Below are 19,819 nucleotides of genomic sequence, written 5' to 3' on the forward strand. Positions count from 1 at the left end.
TCTCGTGCACAAAGAAGTGAAGGCAGGCATCATTTCCAGAGTCATCAAACTTTGCAAAGACTTGAGGCTCTGCATTTTACAGCACTGAGTAGGATGCTCAGATGCTAAGATTGGAGGGTTTTGGGCCGTAGAGAAGACAGATGCGAACGCAGGCTAATTGCTAATAGCCTTGTGTTTGACTCAGCTGCATTATGTCAACGTCAAGTCCCTGGGAACATCAGACCTTCTAAACTAATTTCCTTGATCCCGCCTTCTTACTCTGTCCTATGTTTCTCCTTACTCGTTTCAAATGAAACTCGACCTCTGAATCCACATTAAGTGAAACGTGTTTTATGTGCTAATCACCTCGGCGTCATTGAAAGCGTGCTTTACACATCAGACACGAAAGATGAAAAGGATTTCAAGCAAGAAGGTTGATATACGAACTATAAAACTGCAGCCTGAGAGAGGAGACGTATTTAGGCAATACAGAAACTTTACAGTAAAAGTTTACAGGATTCTTATCTAACATATCATTAAATCAATTTTTAGCCTCTCCTTTGCCATGTCTCCTGTTTTCCATCCAGAACAGACACTATCTGGTAGTTTTACTGTCAATAAAAAAAGCAGTAAAATAAAAGTCTCACCTGCTACACTCAGATGACCTTCAGCTGCAACCTGTTTGTGTGTGTGCGTGTGCGTGTGCGTGTGTGTGTGTGTGTGTGTGTGTGTGTGTGTGTGTGTGTGTATGTGTGTGTGTGTGTGTGTGTGTGTGTTGCTACAGGGTCCCAGGTGTGAATTTTACTTATACTTGGGTGGTACATCAGCACAAGCCCAGACAGGAAGACAGACAAGCCCATCTTTATCTTTATCCTGTAATTGCGGAGCATGTGGTATCTGAACATCCGGGATCCGTCTATCTCACCTTTAATCAAGACCCTCTCCTCCCAAACAGATATAACACCTCGCCCTCATAAAACACAGCCAATCCATAAAAAAATGAGGGCGCCCAGTTTCACCGAGCAATGAAACACCAGCCCTAAACATGTTATTGTGTTGGACTTCAATTAGAGGCCCAGATACCATCTTTGTTGCACAATAGACCTCTGCTATTAACCTGGAATTATGAATTCGGGGACTTTTAACTCGCTTGTGAATGGTCAGATAAGATTTACAAGACTGAGGCTGAATCTCTGATTGCTGTAATTGTGCTGCTGTGTAATTCTGAGTAAAACAAATCCTCCAAAAAGGTTTATTTCTGCAGATTTGTGTGAAGTTAATTACAGTCAAAACCCTGGCTGCTTGACTGAGTTTGTTTATTTAGAGTTGTTTAGCAATCTAAGAGTTTCTACCAACTTAAAATTCCCTCTTTGGTGACGATGCAATAACAGACCGTTGCACCCTAAATTATAATTACGGCTACTTTATATGGCAAATAAAGCAAATAAAATGGAATTTGTCAAGGGGGCAGTTCATCTGGAACTATGTTCTATGAAGACACTTGACGATTCTTTTTCAGTCCCACTTGGGGACATGAGAGGGAATCTCATGGAACATCAAAAGCAAATCAAGACAGTGGCAAACACAGAAGTAGCACACAGCAGTCACTGTGCATTCGTCGTCACCCACGTTTGTCCACCAGAATTCCATCTTAATTATTCCGATTGGTTTGAACATTTTGTTTGGTTTCTATGTTGATTTACCTCACGTTCAAACTGTCAGTATGCTGGGGTATTAGTATCAGATTCCTACTGATGTTTGGAGTGACACACAATGTAGTGGGCAAAAGGATTACGTTTCTCATGGCCTTTGCAACTGGACATGGTTACTTTTTTTTTTAGTGTTAAAAGATTTGTTTAAATTATGTGTTAGTTGATTATATGGCTATTCTTGTCATATATGAACTCTTTCCACTGCAGCATTGTGTCTGTCCTCTGTCCCATTTTTTTCTCTCTCTGTGGTGATTTCTCTCTGTAAATCTATCCCATTGATATCGTAAACAGCAGTTGGATTCTAATTAGCATCAGATACATACCAGTTGTAATGATGATATAATATGACGACTGTAACTTTAGCTGGTTGGGGATGCGTGACCAAAGTGGTGCATCGGTCAGAATGCAGAGGCAGATGTGATTCCAATCTTCTTCTTGATTGAATATTATTGTGGGAGTGGTTATGTAAAAATGTGTGTGTTGAAAATGTGTATGTTGATAAATGTGTGTGTGTGTGTGTGTGTGTGTGTGTGTGTGTGTGTGTGTGTGTGTGTGTGTGTGTGTGTGTGTGTGGGGATAGGTCTAAATGTGTAAGAATAATTGTGTGTGTGGTTCTACAAGAAAGCAGAAACATAAGAAAAATGGGCACACTGGTAATACCGAACGGAAATAAAGTGCAGGGCTATCGCTTCTCTATACAGTTTTAACTTTGAACGTAAACTGCAAACCATCCACTCACAGTTGCATTACAGAACGACATGATCATTTTTATACAGCTAACTATGGGTGCACACCGTTTTAGCCATAACCCGACTTTCCCGGGCCTCTGATTAACGAATGCTTAATAAGCGTTAGAATGCGATTAGCACGAGCATTCGGCTAGCGGACTTTATGCTCATACAGATCAATTCTTATCTAAACATACTTAACACATGAACAAACATTTAAAGCACAGAACTATGTATCAACCGAACGTACCTACTGGTCTCTGAACGCACACATGGATGATTGACACAGTGGAACCTACCCCTGCAGCAACAACTCAACGACAACAAGCACGTGCATGCCCACAACAAGGGCTCTGATTGGCTGATTCTTTCTGTCCGTATAATGACTAGTAAAATCCTTCTACACGCCAGCTACTCTCCCTCAAAGGTCAGCACTTAGCAGGAACCCAACAGATATGGCAGCACTTTGTCTGCTATTCGTGGCTCTAGAATGGGTACACTTCCCATTAGAAGTTTCCAGGGAGACAGACAAGAGTGTGTCGTGTATCCGTGCTTGTCTGGTTTGCACAATATGTGTATGTTTTTATTTTTGGTCTCCTTGGTTGCCAAAAGTTTTACTTCTACAAATTGTGTTGCTTTGCTTTTTTATTTTTTTAAAAAAAAATTTCAATTGGGAAACTTCCCCCCTCTCTCTCTCTCTCTCTCTCTCTCTGTCTGTCATCTCTGTGGTTCGGGGTCTCCCTGTGTTTGTCTGTCTCTCTCTCTCTCTCTCTCTCTCTCTCCTCTCTCTATGTGGCAGTCATTGTTGGTGTGTGTGTGTGTGGGGGGGGGGGGGGGGTGTGGGTGTGTGGGGGTTATCTGGTGTGTGCTCTCTTGCAGCAGCTGCTGTTCCCGTGCTGCACCTGTTCTTGTCTCATCAGTCAGGCGTTGATGGACTCCAGGCCTTACAAGGACCCAGCCCGACACTGGCAGTCTGACCCAGCCTACCACACACACACACACACACACACACACACACACACACACACACACACACACACACACACACACACACACACCCACACCCCAACACTTGGCACACATTCTGTATATACCATGTGGTAACTGTCACCTACTTAAACTTTTGAGAGGGAAAAGGAAATACATGACAAAACTGTTACTTTTCCCTAAGATTCAGCAGAATTGCATGAATGTAATTTTTGTTATGCATATGCAGTGTAAACCTGGTGTCCAGCCACAACCACTGAATAGTTATAGACACTTTAGTGAAAACCACTTTCTTTTACCCACTGAAGAGCCTCTTTAAGGTTATTTCTCTGCAATCCACATGGCTCATGGTAAATTTCTGAGATGGATCGAGTTTGTCTGCCAAATTGAAACTCACTGAGCTAACTGAATTTCCAGACTAGAGCAAACTGTTCCCATCTAGCAGGGCAAGACAGACTAATGTGAGCGCTGAGTGAATGTGAAAGGCCCGTAAACATGAGTTTTGAGTTCGATCCAGTCTGAAGCATTATCAGTATTAGGGAGCTGAAGGAACTCTGCCATGCCCGACTGCCACAGCTGAACTCGCATACACAACTGGCGTGGCGTGTAATGATTGACTTCTGTGAGACAGTTTCTTTACATCTGTGGTTACAGTAACATGGTGAGAATGAAACCACATTTATACTTGCACTACAGCTACCTCTTGTAGGAATAGGTTTATAGCCCAGTGAATCATTTTCTTACGTTGAGGCCACCATATCAAAGAAGTAACAGCTTTTAGGCTATATCCTCTTTTAATGAACTCTAAAGTAACTTTACATTCTTATTTTTACCTTGTAATAAAAAGTGAGAATCTTGACCTACAGAAGATTCAGTAGAGATTGTTTCATAAGATCAGAAATATTCTCTCTTTTTTTTGAGGACATGCCCCCTAGCTATTGTTTTGCCAACAGCTAGGTCATGATTTACAGTATGCATGTCACTTCGGTAGCTGCTGTGCATTTTTTTTTTTTTTCACAAATTCAGCCGTTGATATCAGTGGTTAGATTGAAACAGAAAAGCCAAACATAAGGTAATGTAGAAATCGTTTTAAACATATTGGATCTGCTGCAGATCAGTGGAAAAGGGGGAATAAATAACATGAATTTGTTCCCTGATGTTTTCTGATGAGCTGCTGTAGGTGACTCAGTCCTTATGACATTCAGGCTGAGTCTTATATTCAGCCAGACGCTGTTTGCTTTGCCAACAGTCAAACACACTAATCCTGTTGGAGGCTGTAGATGTTTTGGGCCACACACATATTTCACACAAACACACACACACACACACACACACACACACACACACACACACACACACACACACACACACACACACACACACACACACACCTACCGACATTGCTCATCCATCAGGTACCACGTTGCGCACCTCTTGCCCATGCCAACTTTTCACTGTCTTCATGAACTTCTTATTTAGACTCCTTATCGCAGTGTTGGTGTAGAGTTTTATGGTCTATTTCTGTGAGACATGCCCACTGAAATTTAACAGACTTCTGGACCCCGAGCACTATCATCCAGGTGTATACAGTGAATTGAGTTACCCAGAACATCCATCACTCTTCACCTGAGCAGGGAGACAAGCAGGCACTATCAAAGAAAAGGAAGGTTATGGTGGCTTCAGAAAGAGGGTCTAATTGGTGAATGATGGTGACTCATGTAGGTAAGGCTGGTTTTTTTTGCACAAACTCTGTCTCTTGTTCCTCTTTCTTGCCGTCTTTCACCCTCCCCGACTTAATTTATTTGCTCCTTTCTTTTGCTATCTTTCCTGCTGTTATTCGGTCTCCTTTTTTTTTTCCTTCTGGTATTCCAACTCACACATGCGCAGATAAGACACACAAATAAGTTTGAGCACTGGGTATTAAAGAATGCTCTTTGAGAATGAGGGATGAAAAGAGGAGAGTCGAAGAGAGAAAGAGGCTCCTGGTTTGATGTCCAGAATTCGACAGTAGGTGAGGCAAGAACATGAGCGGAAAAGAGGACAGGAGAGGGAGGATACAGCTGGTTCCTTTCATAATGAGGGGCAGCCGCTTGTGTGTGTGTGTGTGTGTGTGTACAAAAGAGAGAGAGGGTGAAAAGGAAAGAGATGCAGGCAGAGAGACGACTTGAAGAAAAAGGCAAAACACAGAGAGTATTAAAGATGGTTTCACATTAACTTTTCAGTAGATGTGGGACTGACACGACTCTCTGGGTCTCCTCCACTCTGCCATGCTGCTTTGACTGCAGTCTTGGATCTTTTATTTTATTTTTTTATTTTTTTTCGACACACAATGTACTTAACCATAGCTTTTTGGGGTGGTTCAGTTGCTCATAAATAACACATGCATTATAGATATACTGTAAGAGAGTGTGTGTGTGTGTGTTTGTGCCTGTGTACAGGTCACAGTCTGACCGTCTTGTTCCCATCTGTCTTTCTACCCGGTCACGTACCCATCACACACCACCTCACACGTACTTTCCCTCTCTTTGGCTAAATCCGATTATCTGGCCTGCATCAGCTAACGAGACCCCCATGTAGCCAGTCCCTCCCTCCAACAGCCCCCCCTACTCTCTTTTTTTCTCTCACACACACACACACACACACACACACACACACACACACACACACACACACACACACACACACACACACGCAGAGTGACAGCCAACAGCCCGCGTCTCTAAATACACAAACACTCCTGTGCACACACACATGCTGCTCCAGGCTCAGATTGGGCAGAGGACTCCCTAATTATGCTTTAATTGCCTGTCTCTGTCTGCCCAGCTGCCTCGTGTGTAAAACACAGCGCAGCGGCCTGATTGATCGCTCTGGACATAAAACATATTGTGAATGACACCAAAAGATGCATTTGAAAGAGAAAAAAGGGAGAGAGCAAGACAAAGAATAAAATCAATGAGACATAGTCGGGTCAGAGCAAGATGGTGGAAAAGAGAGAAGGATTTGATACAAATGGACATTTTCAGACCATATTGTTGCTTCCTATCAGACACCAATATCACTCAATCATCCTCACAGAGTGTTTCGAATAATGGTAGCTGACTATTACTATGCAACAAAAGAAAGAGAAGTTGGGTTTTTTAACAGCTTGGAAAGTGAGGGCTCAGCAGTTTTAATGCCATTATACTTGGCAAAATTGTGTCAGTAGTGGAACAATTAACATGATGTATGACCCAAAAATAACAGATGTTTCCAAAGGAAGTTAATTATAATCACTATCGTGTGACTTGCACTCGTCATCAGCAGTTGAATATATGATGGAAATTGTCTGCCAATCCATTCAGTGGATGTTGAGATATTTCACAAGATAAATTAAAACTTTGACCTGCTGGTGACGCTGGTTGAATAGTTATACGATCACCAAAGTAATAAGGTTTCATCCTCTGGGCACCATGGATTTCTGTACCAATTTAATGGAAATCCTTTCAATAGTTTTTGAAACACTTAATACATTTTTTTTTCAACAAAATTCAGAAAAGGTACTTTTACGCCACATCATATGTCTCAACTCGCCTTTTCTGGTTTTCCGTTGGCCAAAAATTGTGGATTGTACTGGGTACTTTTTTTGGTATCACCTCCGTCGAGGTCCCAAGTAAGCTGAGATGATACTAAAAGCGGATGTAAAAACGTTGCAGACCACTGATTGGTCGGAAAGAATCGCCACTAGAATCATCATTGTGCGACACAAGCATCAAGACACCATCCCTTTGATGTAATCCGTCGTTCCCGTGTGTGTCACATCACATGACATCATGGTAGTGTCACAGGGTATCGCTGTGACGACCAACTATACACTAAGGGCCTGATTTACTAAGATCTCAAATAACGAGTACTAAATTGCATGTTCCTTCCAAAAGTTTGCACATTTTTTTGCACCTGTTTTGCAGGTGATTTACTAAGAGTAATTGCGTCATTGAAACCAGGTGTTAATCGCTGTATTTAATTGAGGGGTTTGCGTGTTAAAGTGATTCCAGCAATGGAAAACAGAGCGACCACAAAAGGAAAAGGAAATCTGATCCCATTGAATTTAGAAATAGAAATAGAACAAGAACAAAACGCTATATAGGAGAAGTTTGTTAATTGCTGGTATGTCGTGGCTCCTCCTGGTTATTGGCTGTCAATCATCATTCAGTTCATTCAACAACTCAGAAATGTCATCGCTGACAAACGATATGTCTGAATAATTTTCAGACATCTCGAAAATGTTTCCACGGGTGTAAAACCACGTTCTCTACGTATTGTTTGGTTTTCCTGCGTCTCCTTCTCACCACAATAAGAGCAGCCGTGTCTCTCCAGATTTGCGCATCTGATTAATACGTTCCTTTCAGTCGTACTAAAATACACACACAATCACTTCTCCTATTTCTACTTTCAGGTTTAGTAAATATCGTTGCGGGTGCTAAATTGTGCTCTTTGCATCTTCCCTCCCAGTATTTTGCACCTTCAAGCAGAAACGCCCAATATTACGTATGCATTCAGGCAAACACGCAAAATGGACGTGTGTTAAATTGCACATTTGAAAGATGCAATCCTCCCTGCACGTCGTTGGTAAATCTGCTAGGAATTTTTTTTTGCGGGCCGGTGTGAAGTTTGCACGTGATTTTACACATGCAAACGTTTGGTAAATCAGGCCCGAAGAGTCGACTATCTGCAGTGGAAAATCCAGAAAAAGCACCCCAAAACCCGAAAGCGAGCGTAGTCGAGCTGAGCCAGCACCGTGTAATGGAAACATAGCTAAAGAGTCATCGTCTGGGGAGCTTGAATGTCTGCTCAATATTTCATCGCAATCCATCAAACGGTTGTTGAGATATTTCAGCTTGGACCAAAGTGGTGGACTGACCAACCATCTCTCAAGCCACCATGCTGGCATGGACATATACCAAGTTATCTGACCAAGTCAAGACTCGAGCTCTCTGTGCATATGCCAGACAGTCACTTGATTGAATGCGGTGTGTGTGTGTGTGTGTGTGTAAGTGTGTATTTTTCCCATGCACCACTCAACGGGACTCTTGAATCCTGAGTGCCGTCAACAAGCGCAGCGCTTCATTTACTCACATTCTTGTTCACTTGCCTGCTCTGGCTCTCTGTTTGTGTTGGCGCAGAAACAGAGGATATTTTTTTTTAGGCTACATCCCTCTACCAAACTCCGAACATGAGACTCAGTTTGTAAAACTAATGTTGGATTGCTAGAGAGTCGCTAAGCTGATAGAGCAAAACATATTTAGAGAGCGACAGGGATGCTGTGCGAGGCTGAAGAGAACGCTAAAACACACAAGGGATAAAAATAGAGGCAAGGGAAGTGAAAAAGTAAATGAAGAGGAAGTGAAGGAATAAAACGCTGGAGAGGGATCTTTTCATCGAATGTCAACGCTCGACAGAATTTTGAACCCCCGTGTGGTTTGTGGGTCATGGTGAATCACAACATCTGACCCCGCTGGAATGTGTCTCACGAACGCACCGCACGTCCGCAACACAGCAACCACAGTGCGTATTCTTGACAGTTCACCCTATTATCTCCTCTATATGTACTCTCTCTCTCTCTCTCTCTCTCTCGCTCCTCTCATGCGTTACTTCCTCTCCTCACAGCAGACTGATAACAAGGTGGCCATCGTTCAGCTCCTCTCATCTCTCTTTAGACATTTTGAGCAAACACTCTTTCATCTTTCCCGTCTGCATCTCTCTGCCCTGTTATTAAAACTAGCCTGTCAAAGAGCTATGATTCCCAGAAGTCCATCCCTCCCCACTCTTGGCATTTTCTCACAACAAATAAATTATTCAACTGTAGAGTTTGCAGTCCAGAAATTGATGGCATGATTAATTTATGTTATCGTACAGAATATGGAGCCGGGTCGTTCATTAGCAATATGCACTGTGCTGTATGTCCCCATTTTTAATATTGATTTCAGGGTAGATTTTTTTTTAATTTTTTTTTTTTAATTTTTTTTTTTTTTTTAGTGATACTGAATGTTTGTAGCATATGCAGTATTAGGAATAAATTTGGGAATGTTGCTGAGTGGCTGTTTACTGAAGCTTCACTGATGTATTTTATTTAACAAGATATTTTGTTGTAGTTTATCTCCGTGAATGTACTGTATCGTATCAATACCAATTCCAGTTAGCTTTCTTTTACTGACATAAAGTTAATTTTATATAAGTATGCTTGGGAAGTCATGTCTTTCATACAAGGCTGCCAAATTATGCATGCATGTCACATTCAGTGGGCTATGAAATAAGGCCGTTGATGTTGATCAGTGAATTTGAAAGAAGTGACTTGTGTAACGCCAATGATTTACTGTGAATACCATTTTCCCTTCATTGCAGGTGTCCATCGTTTTGACGCACTAGAGCCCTACACTCGAAAGCCAGTGAACTCAAGTGTCGTCATGTGTTATCGCAACATACGATTTATGACACTGGATTGCTGCAGTGACTTCATTAGCAGAATTACAGCCCCGTTCCCCCCTTCAATTCTCCTTCCCCTGCCTCTTGTCCAGTCTCTCCTCTCTGCAGCGCAATCTAGTCGTTACATTGTGTCTCCATAGCTAGGATGTGCAGAGAGTTTAAAGAACTATTGTGTGTTTCCAATCCACACAGGAACCACTGTGGATCCATTCTGCATACTCTCCCATGGAAATCTGGGACAACATGTGCAGCTTAGTGTCTTTATTGAATGGAGAACACTGACAGTGCCAGTCACATGGGCCTGAAAGCTTCCCCCAGCATCCCTTAATAGTTTTTAACCCCTTTCATATAGTTTTTATAGGAGTACTGATACTTATAGTTTCCCACTCTTGTATACAATGGCTGCTGTATCATGGATTGAGATCTTTAACCCTGACACTTACACTTTTTGAATTTTTTGCTTTGATTTTCTGTTACCATCGGAAATATCGCAATTGCCCTCAAACGACTCTAATAGATCTCAGGTGGAATATCCCTTTATTTGCCAAGATTATGTATATTTTACACACTGAAGATGATAATTAATTGCTGTAGAAGATACAGAAGTTATTCTGTATCAAGGGTGAGGTACTGTGCTGTAAAAACGTGGTTTAATCATAGACTACAGCCTCTTGTTGCCGATGTGTGTGTGAGGAGTGCAAACTGCCCGAGGCGCTGCAGGAAAAGGCGTGCTGACAAAGTCCCTCCTGGACGCCACACGGCCGTCCCCGGTTCTCGTAACTCAGTGTTTGAAGACTCGGAAGCCCTGAGGGTATTAAACAAACACAGAGGCTCTCAATTTAATAACATGCAGACAAGTTGAAGTCATGGTGGTTTTATTATTTGTTTTTCTGACTATTTTCTTTCCTTCTACCCTTCTTCAAGAGGCAGTGTACTGTACAGTACTGAACTAGTCCAAGTTATATAATGTTTTTTGTTTATCTGCCAACCTGTCATGTCCTAATGTATTTTAAACACATTTCTATTGACACCACATAATCAAATTTAATCCTCGTGTATATCTGTAAAACCCGTATTTCTGACACAACCAATATCTCTGGTTGCATTTTTCAAGGTCCTTAATCTTATTTTTATGTCTTTGTGTGTTTGCTTCTACAGTATGCAGTGGGGCTGTGACTGTGAAGGTGGCTCCTACAGTGGAGGTGTTGAAAGGAGAGACTGCCAAACTGCTCTGCACATACACCGTCTCAACATCATCAAGCAACACTATCGTTGACTGGTTCATTGTAAGTCATTTCCAGACATAATTTTTCTTCCACATTTGAATATATGTACACAGACAAATAAATTGAACTTAGAATTGTTACAGACAAGTTGTTATGAACATTTTAACAGGGAATACACTGTCAAAGATGTAATTTTTTATGAATAATTTAGGTCTCCTACTTTTTCTTACTCATATTTTTTGTCTTATTTTTCCTCCTCCACTCACACCTCACGTTTCTTCTAACTTCTTCCTTTATTTTCTTCTTTCCATCCGTCCATTCAGGTGGAGCAGGGAGGCAGGAAACGCGTGGCTTTCCGCTCCGTCAGTGGCGAGGGACAAAGCGACAGTGACACCCCTCTGACAGGGCGGGTCACCATCGGAGAGGACTTCACCTTGACCATCTCCTCCGTTAAAACATCTGACGAGCTCGCCTTCTGCTGCCAGGTCACCGCTGGCCCCGCTGGAGTCGGAGAAGCCATCACTAACCTCAAAGTCTTCTGTGAGTGAGCCTATTGTATGACCTCAACATTACCTTGTTAAAGAGCCAGACACCCCACATAAACTTGCCCCTTGTTTCTGAATGGAATTTCTCACTTGAGTTGTTGCTGTCACTGTCACTAAAGGTTTACGGCTTTAATCTGGGAGATCTGTGTGTCTTCATGCACACTTTGATTAAGAAGCAGCTTAATTGTACTTAATGCATGTAATGCAGTTTGCTGATTGCATTTCGTTCATGCTTACATCAACACCATGCACCTCTACAAAGATGAATTGTATTTTTAAGCACAATTTATCACAATTTTCTGCATTTATCAAGAATAAAGAAGATTTAACTAATATTTTCACGTGAAGGACTTTGGAGCCTTCTCCAATGCCTGAGGTTACCAGTTTCTTTTGATAAGTTCCCCAGAGGTCAATTAACCACAATCTAATCACTCTTGACACAATTGATGAATAGTTCAATCACACCTGTCATGTCTCATTTATCTCTCCTTAATAAGAGTCCACATATATCACCAAGGTGCCAGGGGCTGACCGGTGTTCATGCCCCTGTGTCCCTGCCCCTCCCACAGCGCTTGCACTCAAATGAGTGGAATCATTTCCATTTTGGATTGAACTGATCAGTCACCGTAAAGAGGGGAGGATTTGTGTTGGAAGAATAGAAAAACAACCCTTTCTTTAGTCATGCTTTCCACAGTTTACAAGTTATCCATTAACCTTCAGTGGCACCAAGGTTTAAGGCGATCTCATAAAATAAGCTCTTAATTGTGAATGGGGAAGTCAGTGTTCAACAATACTTCAAATGGAGTGATATTTGACAAAGGCCTTTTTAGATGCACTCACTGCCCACAGAACGAAGAAAACAGCCTGCCTCACAAACCAGCAATTATTCTTTGTTCACATTTGACCACTTGACTCATTGGGGGTGAATTATTGTGTGTCTTTCCAGCTTTAACTTAATGGGACTGAGTTATGAGGTCTCCTGGGAGCTGAACTCCAGCAGTGATAGCCTGGTTTATTTCTCTCGTGAACCCTGCAGTAGAGAGTAAAACAATTTGTCTGCCAAAGAAAAACACATTACAACAGAACAAAAATATCTTTACTGTCCTTTTTCTGTACATTACCCGTTTTTTTTTAAAAACATTCAAAACTGTCCGTCTACACTTAAAAATCTTTGTCAGTCTGAATGTAAAAGGTTGTGGAAGAACATGTTCATTCATGTGAATGGATTCACGTCCTCCATATGTATTTCAATTACTGTGTTACAATTGGCTTCCTGCATTGTAAAATATTTAGAACTATAAATGACTATTGAAATGTCACCCCATTTTTGGGGACAGAGTTACAACAAAGACTAAGAATCAAAGGATTGGGACAGAAAGAGAAATACCCATCTACAGTTTGCTTTCATAAGCAGGTAACAGCTGCAGGCGGTGATAAGATGACCTTGCATGAGAAAACGTGAGCTCCGGAATAAAGCAGAGAAACAAGAGGGAACACTCCCACCTGTGGCTGTGTGGGCCAGAGAAGGGGGTGCTATTTTTCCTTTTCTTTGTGATTTGACCCTTATCAGCTCATGTGGACCAGATCACGGGGTAATAATGTGAAGCAAGTTATTTACTGCTCCGCTTAATTAACAAGGTCAGCAGACATGTCGGTTTGGCTACAAATATGAAAGTTAAGTGTTTGTCTATACTCCTATGTTGGAGTTAACACATTTTTCTTCCTGTGAAGCATAATGATTTAATAATTACCTTCCTTCCTTTTTCTGTCTCAGTTGCTCCTGAGAAGCCAGAAATCACAAAGCCGTCAACTCAGGCCATTTCTGTGGGGGAGCTGACCAGCTCAGAGGTTTGTGTGCAGCTCCTTGTGTGTTTGCACATTTGCACGTAGCTGGATTCACAGCGTTCCCATTCACTCTGGTTGTTAAACAGAGAAGGACATGCAGCAGCACACAAACATGCAAAATAAAATAAAAAAAAGATTACAATGTGAAAGATTATTATTATTATGTACTTGAATCTGCTCAATCTGTGTTTGAACAGATCTGTTTCCTTTACAAATAAGCCTTCTTTCCTACTGTCCTCTAAAACATTTCTTTCATTTTCTCATGTGTATCAGATTGGCACCTGCGTGACAATGAATGGACATCCCCAGCCAAGAATCATCTGGTTCAAAGATGACCAGCCCCTTCCTGAAGTCAAAGACAGGAAAGAGAGTATGTGTCCTCTGGCAGTTACAATTTTATATCCTCTACAAAGCAGAGGATAATCTGTACAACCTCTACGATCATTCCATAAACTGATCGTTTGAAGTCATTCATCTTAAGAAATGTTTCCCCTCCTCCACCCATCTTCTCTGTCAGAGACCTTCATGAGTCCCTCGTTGGTGAAGGAGGCCTCGGGTCTCTTCACACTTAAGAGCAGCCTGTACATGCAGCCCACCAAGGCCGACAAGGACTCTGTGTTCCAGTGCACCGTGGAGTACAGCATGCCAGGAGACCAGATCAAACAGAAGAAGTCCGACACCATCACCATCAACCTCAACTGTGAGTGGAGAAACGGGAGCAGAGTGGTCAGGCTACATCCCATTAATGTATGATAATACTACAAGCAGAGGTCTTTTCAAGGAATTGAAGGTGGTTTGAAGTTTGAGGGCAAATCAATTAATTTGAATTAGCAAGAACATTTTAAAACAAATATTTTGATCATGTTTTATTTTTGATCATAATTGAATTTAAACCTCTGGCCTCTTTTTAATGCTAGCTGCTTATTAACCAAGTACAATTTCCTATCAGACCAGTTTGTCGTTCCCCTGCTGTGAAGGTGATCGTAACCAGGCGGGGGAGATCATAAAAAAACTAAGGGCTTCCTGGGGAGCAGCTTTGTGCTGAAGTGAACCCTTCTGCTAACAGGGATTAATGCTGCAACCAACTATTAAGATAGAGATGTTTGGGCCTCACTTCTGGGCAGCTTTCATGTCATCCATTTTTAAAAAAAAATATTATGTGGTCAGGGGATCTCCATAGTCATTAGGATGCCAGCGCAAACTTTCAGGGCAATCCATCTAATAGTAGTTGAGATATTTTAGACTGGAACAAAGTGGGGAACCAACTGACATTCAAAGACATGTCATTGGGATGGCTAAACAGGCTAAAGACCCCATTTTTTGAAAATGAATATATTTACTCATGAATTGTAAGTATTTTGTTACTTTCTATTTTGAGAAAAACTTATGTTATTAAAAAATTAAACAACAAACGACTATTAGCGTTGTATCTTTACTTCCTGCGCCCATTTCTTTGGTTTCATGTCTTTCCTCCGGCTAAGTTAACACAACCACAGTGGGGTTTAATTCTCGGCTAAAGACAAATGATGAGGCGAGGAAGGAGGAGGTTCTGAGAAAGTATCTTTTCTGGAATGCAATGGTCATCTTTGATTGACGATACACAGTGTAACAGTGTAAACGCCACCGGTGAAGGAATGTTCACCTGTTCCATGTCTGTTCTTGTCCATCTAGATCCCTCTGAGAAAGCAACCTTTTCCCTGCTCAACACTGATCCAGTCAAGGAGGGTGATACTGTCAATTTGAAATGTGAGACTGATGGTAACCCCCAACCTGAGATTGACTTCACTAAAGATGTACGTAAGCATTTCAAGCACATTTTAGTTGTTTTTTTCTGGTTTTGTTCTATGCATTCCACCTTATTACAAACAATTTTAGTTTAGGTTTTGTCACTATTTTGCTCAGTCTTGACCTATATTCCCTGTTGTTCCATATTCAGGGCGAAGCCATCAATCAGGGTCAGGGTGGTCTTCTGACACTGAAATCTGTCAAGCGTACAGATGCCGGTGAGTACAAGTGCACCGCTACAGATTTCGATAACCTGGATGCCGACCTGAGTGGAGTCATCATCCTCTCCGTCCACTGTGAGTGAGCCAGCGATGCACACACACACACACACACACACACACACACACACACACACACACACACACACTACTGCAGAATTAAAGTAAACAAGCATAAAGAACAATTTACTTCCCATTTGTGCAGTGTCACCCCTTGCAGCAAGCCATTCTTTTCATCAGTATATCACAGAATTAAAAGGGTTAGAAGGGAATGAGCTTTAATGGAATCCTTTCAGCCAGGCGATATCTAATTCAATTTTTCACAGTTCATCTGTTACTTTAATGTTATCCCAATCACACTGTTTAATTTGATCTTATCACACACATTAAGTGGTGATAGCCTCGAAAAAGCATGGAAAAGGCTTAACTTAGGCTTCCAAATGGGTTTAACTTCAGAGTAAGTGCATTAGCTTTGTACTTGCAAAATTTTTTTTATATTATGCTCAGTATTGCCATTTTAAGAGCCCTATTACATGGTTGTTTAAGTGATTAGAAGCAGTTTGATTTTAATTGGCGCTTTTTGAACTCCTTAAAATGTATAGAAAGCTTCAGGGTTTCAGGTGTTTCCCACCTCGTCTCTCAGTTGCTTTCCGTTTTCTCTCTGTCAGACATCGACCCAGTGAGCGTGATCCCTGCCGAACCTCAAGTTGTCATGCTTGGAGACAATGTGGAGTGGCAGTGTAAGACCAAGGCTTCTGCCTCGCATACAGTTCACTGGAAAAAGGTCTGCCATCACTTTCTCAATCTTTTTAACCTTCTCCTTTTAGTTTTAAACAAAATTGGTGTATTTATATAAAAATTAAATGCAGTTCTTTTCCTTGTATTGTAGAATTTAGCTAAAGATTTGTGTTTCCTGCTGTTCTTCATTTTAAAACAAATACAACATCCTTGGAGACGGTATGTTAAAGAGTGTAACTGGCTGTGAAAGCCTTCTATAGGGCACTGATTTGACATTTGGTCATAAAAGTACACCTCATCTGTACACAGAATTATTTTTAAGCATTCCCAGATAATAATTTTTATGCTTATCAGTGTTACACATTAACAAAGCAGGCTAGATGTTAAACAATAATTTAATCTTTCCTTGGGTGCCATATTTGGTCATTATGATTCTGGTTCAACTTGATGCAGCCTTTTTTTAAGCCCTTTTTTTTATTGAACAAGACAAACTTTCTGTATATGATGAACTTAGCGTGCAGCTGCCACTTAACACTGGTGCCTCCGTGGCATTGCGCCCTTTATGGACAGTTGCGAGCTGCTACACAAGCTTCATTGTGTCCAACTGGAGAGCCGACAGTGCTTGTTTCATTGTCTGAATGAGAAAAAAACAGCATGTGCTACATGTCTCTAATACCATTTTATATACAGTTATTCAGCATAAATCCTAAGAAATGTTTAGTTAAAATGAATTTAATTTTCACTTGTGTATAAGACATGCAATTTCAGTGTGTTAATAGTCTGTGACTTAAAAGTAAAAAATTGTAACATTAAAATGACAATGGCTGCTTTAGGCAATGAATATCAAACTATTTGGATGTGATTACTCGTGTGCAGCAGGCTGAAGGTACCATGATGACAACAAGAGCCACACGTGGTGCCTTTGTTTCAGTGCTAAACTTATTTTCAACAGTAAACATACCAAAGAGCTGATGTTTTGTTCACTCTTACAGTCAGTTTGAAGCATCTCAGTAGATTCTCACTGGAAAACTACATATGATCTTGATAACCTTGGTGTGTTTGGTATTCATCCCTGCTTTTCCACTTGTTATGTGCACAGTGTTCTTCCAGTGTCAGGCCTGTTATTGTGGCTTGTGTATCTATTGTTGTGTCTCCCGAGTGTGATAGAAACCCACCAGTTGCTGCTTTTCTGGGTAGAGAGAACGTGTTTGTTCGTAGAAAGAGGGATTCCTATGAGAAGAAGTCGAAAAGGAATGGCAGGTTCATCGTGGCTGGACTGACTGTGATCTCTTATCACTGCACGTTCAAACAGTGTGTGAAGATTCTTCCTGTGCTTTCCCAGCATAGCAGTGTGCCTTCAAATTAGATATTCACAATGATGTTCCTCTCTCATATTCAAACAGAGAGAATATAAACAAGAAATAATTGAGGGATGATACAGTGAGTCCAGCTGGATTCATTTCAGTGTGTTTGTGTTTCACCAGGGCTCTGAGGTGCTGTCTCAGGACGGTACTCTGTCAATACAAGATGTTTCCTATGATAAAGCCGGAGAGTACATGTGTGTCGCAGCCATTCCATCTGTGCCAGGACTGACGGCCGAGGCTGGTGTCAACCTCACTGTCAAAGGTAACATACTCACATGAATAGACTGCATACAGAAACACTTACATTCACAGACTGGCATAATAAAACTGGGTTTGGACAAGAATGTAAGATCAGTTCATTTGAATTTCAAGAATATTACTTCATTTTTTGTTTTGGTCTGATTTATGCTCATTGTGCAGGAAATAATTATAGGAAATATGTAGAAAGAAAAGTTCATGTACATTTAATGTCAACAATTGACGCTCCCTTTAGTTTTGTGATTTAATGACGTCACGTCAGCAGCAGGTGTCAAACTGAGTAGTTCATTAGGCCCGGGAGCACATAGTTTTTCTCCCGTGTGACAAAGTGTAAATTTGTTGTTTTTTCAGTTAACATTTTTCTTTGAAAATTGATTATTTCTACTGAAGTTACTGTGTATACAGCTCATCTGTGGCTGATTTCAAATGTAATCAAATCACATTGGCATCTTGTATTTTCTTACTAAATTTCCATAGCTTCATCCCTTGACTTGAACTTTTATTTGTGTGAGGCCTAATGGTTGGAGCTGGGGACTTTACACTGTATTATAAGCAGAGTAATCTTTTTCTTTTTTTTTTTACCCATCCCACCATTGAACACGCAGAATATTGGCAATGGTCAGTGGTGGAGTGCAGGGTATTGTTTTAGCCGGAGGAAGGAGGTTCTATATTTGCAGCTCGCTCAGAATAGATGTTCATTCCTTCTCCGGTGATTAGATCCATTATGAAATGAATCTGGGTGTGTATGTGTGTTTGAGTTTTTTTTGCTGCATTGTTCACTGTGTTTAAACTCCCCTTACCCCCTCCCTGTCCAGGAAAACCGATGATTGAGCCTCCCGCCGCTGGAGAGGTGGGGAAGGAAGGAGACACGGTGACTCTGAAGTGCTCAGCCTATGGCTTCCCTGCCCCTCAGTTCACCTGGAAGCCCTCAGGAACAGAGGTACACATTTAAAAACGTAGTCTTTCTTTGCAAATACAGGAATTATTTGGTAAACTGAAGTCATTGCTACTTTCCTGGAAGGGATATTAAAAGTGTAAAAACCCAGGTGAAGATGTATTTCCAACAAAACATTGCTATCATTATTATTTTATTTGGGTCAGTGTGAAGTTTGAAGCATGATTTTTCCTAACATCCCAAAATGTTACTGGCAGCTATATGAAACTTCAAAAGCTAAATTAAAAGATGAGAGAAAAATCCCATATGAAGCAGTTTTAAATAAACCAACAGAGGGAGTACAGCTTTGTTATTGAAATATTACATAAAGAGATAAAGTCAGATTAAACTTTAATGATCTTTTTGAAAAACTGAATAATGTCAGAAGCAAATAGTGGTATATGTAAGATCAAAGACAGAAGACACTTCAGCTTGCACAGCTGACTATTTTAAAGAGCAGCTTTTCTAAATGAGAGATTGAGAGGAAGATTGAATAAAGAATCACTCGTACAACGTGATGGGACTTACTAAGACAAAGTACAAATGAGTGAAAAATATTAATAATAGAAAAATATGACACAACTTTAAAAGGCGAGAGAAGATGGGGGGGGATATGTGAAAATCCATGTCTTTACATTGTCCTCCTTCCTCTGTCTCTCTTCCTTCCATTCTTTGCTCCTGCCAGTCAGTATCATTGGAAGGTGACAAGGTGGTGAGCACCATGACCCTACCAGCCACGGCCGAGGTCATGAAGGACGGGGTGACCTGCGAGGTCTCCAACGAGCATGGAACAGATAGCAAGTCCTTCCCAGTATTTCTCAAACGAGGTCAGTGATGAGGCTACTTCATCTCTCTTGTCTTTCACCTCCAGGTTTTTATAAAGAGCCTCAAAGTTGTATCAGACAGAGATGAAACAAATTTTTTTTTCTCTCTCTTTTAAAAAAAAAGAAAATCTGATTTTACAGCAAAAAATTATGCAGTTACATAAGTTCTTCATAAATTCAGACTTGGCCTTGTTATAAAGTAACTTCATGGAAGCTG

General features: G+C 41.0%; 1 protein-coding gene across 3 annotated transcripts in view; it reads left to right on the forward strand.

Annotated features, from left to right (window-relative positions):
* bcam (basal cell adhesion molecule (Lutheran blood group)) overlaps positions 1–19,819 on the forward strand; it is a 56,814-nt gene that overhangs the window by 27,468 nt on the left and 9,527 nt on the right. For all 3 annotated transcript variants that reach the window (XM_069142328.1, XM_069142329.1, XM_069142331.1), the window contains exons 2-12: positions 11,024–11,151; positions 11,415–11,631; positions 13,411–13,484; positions 13,755–13,851; positions 13,999–14,181; positions 15,153–15,274; positions 15,418–15,562; positions 16,153–16,268; positions 17,707–17,848; positions 18,660–18,784; positions 19,464–19,605. In XM_069142328.1, the coding sequence (XP_068998429.1) occupies positions 11,024–11,151; positions 11,415–11,631; positions 13,411–13,484; positions 13,755–13,851; positions 13,999–14,181; positions 15,153–15,274; positions 15,418–15,562; positions 16,153–16,268; positions 17,707–17,848; positions 18,660–18,784; positions 19,464–19,605 (1,491 nt within the window). The remainder of the gene's footprint in view (positions 1–11,023; positions 11,152–11,414; positions 11,632–13,410; positions 13,485–13,754; positions 13,852–13,998; positions 14,182–15,152; positions 15,275–15,417; positions 15,563–16,152; positions 16,269–17,706; positions 17,849–18,659; positions 18,785–19,463; positions 19,606–19,819) is intronic.

The sequence above is a fragment of the Embiotoca jacksoni genome, unplaced genomic scaffold (assembly GCF_022577435.1).
Source record: "Embiotoca jacksoni isolate LCO1_2020_lvr unplaced genomic scaffold, fEmbJac1.0.p SCAF_11, whole genome shotgun sequence".
Taxonomy (NCBI): domain Eukaryota; kingdom Metazoa; phylum Chordata; class Actinopteri; family Embiotocidae; genus Embiotoca; species Embiotoca jacksoni.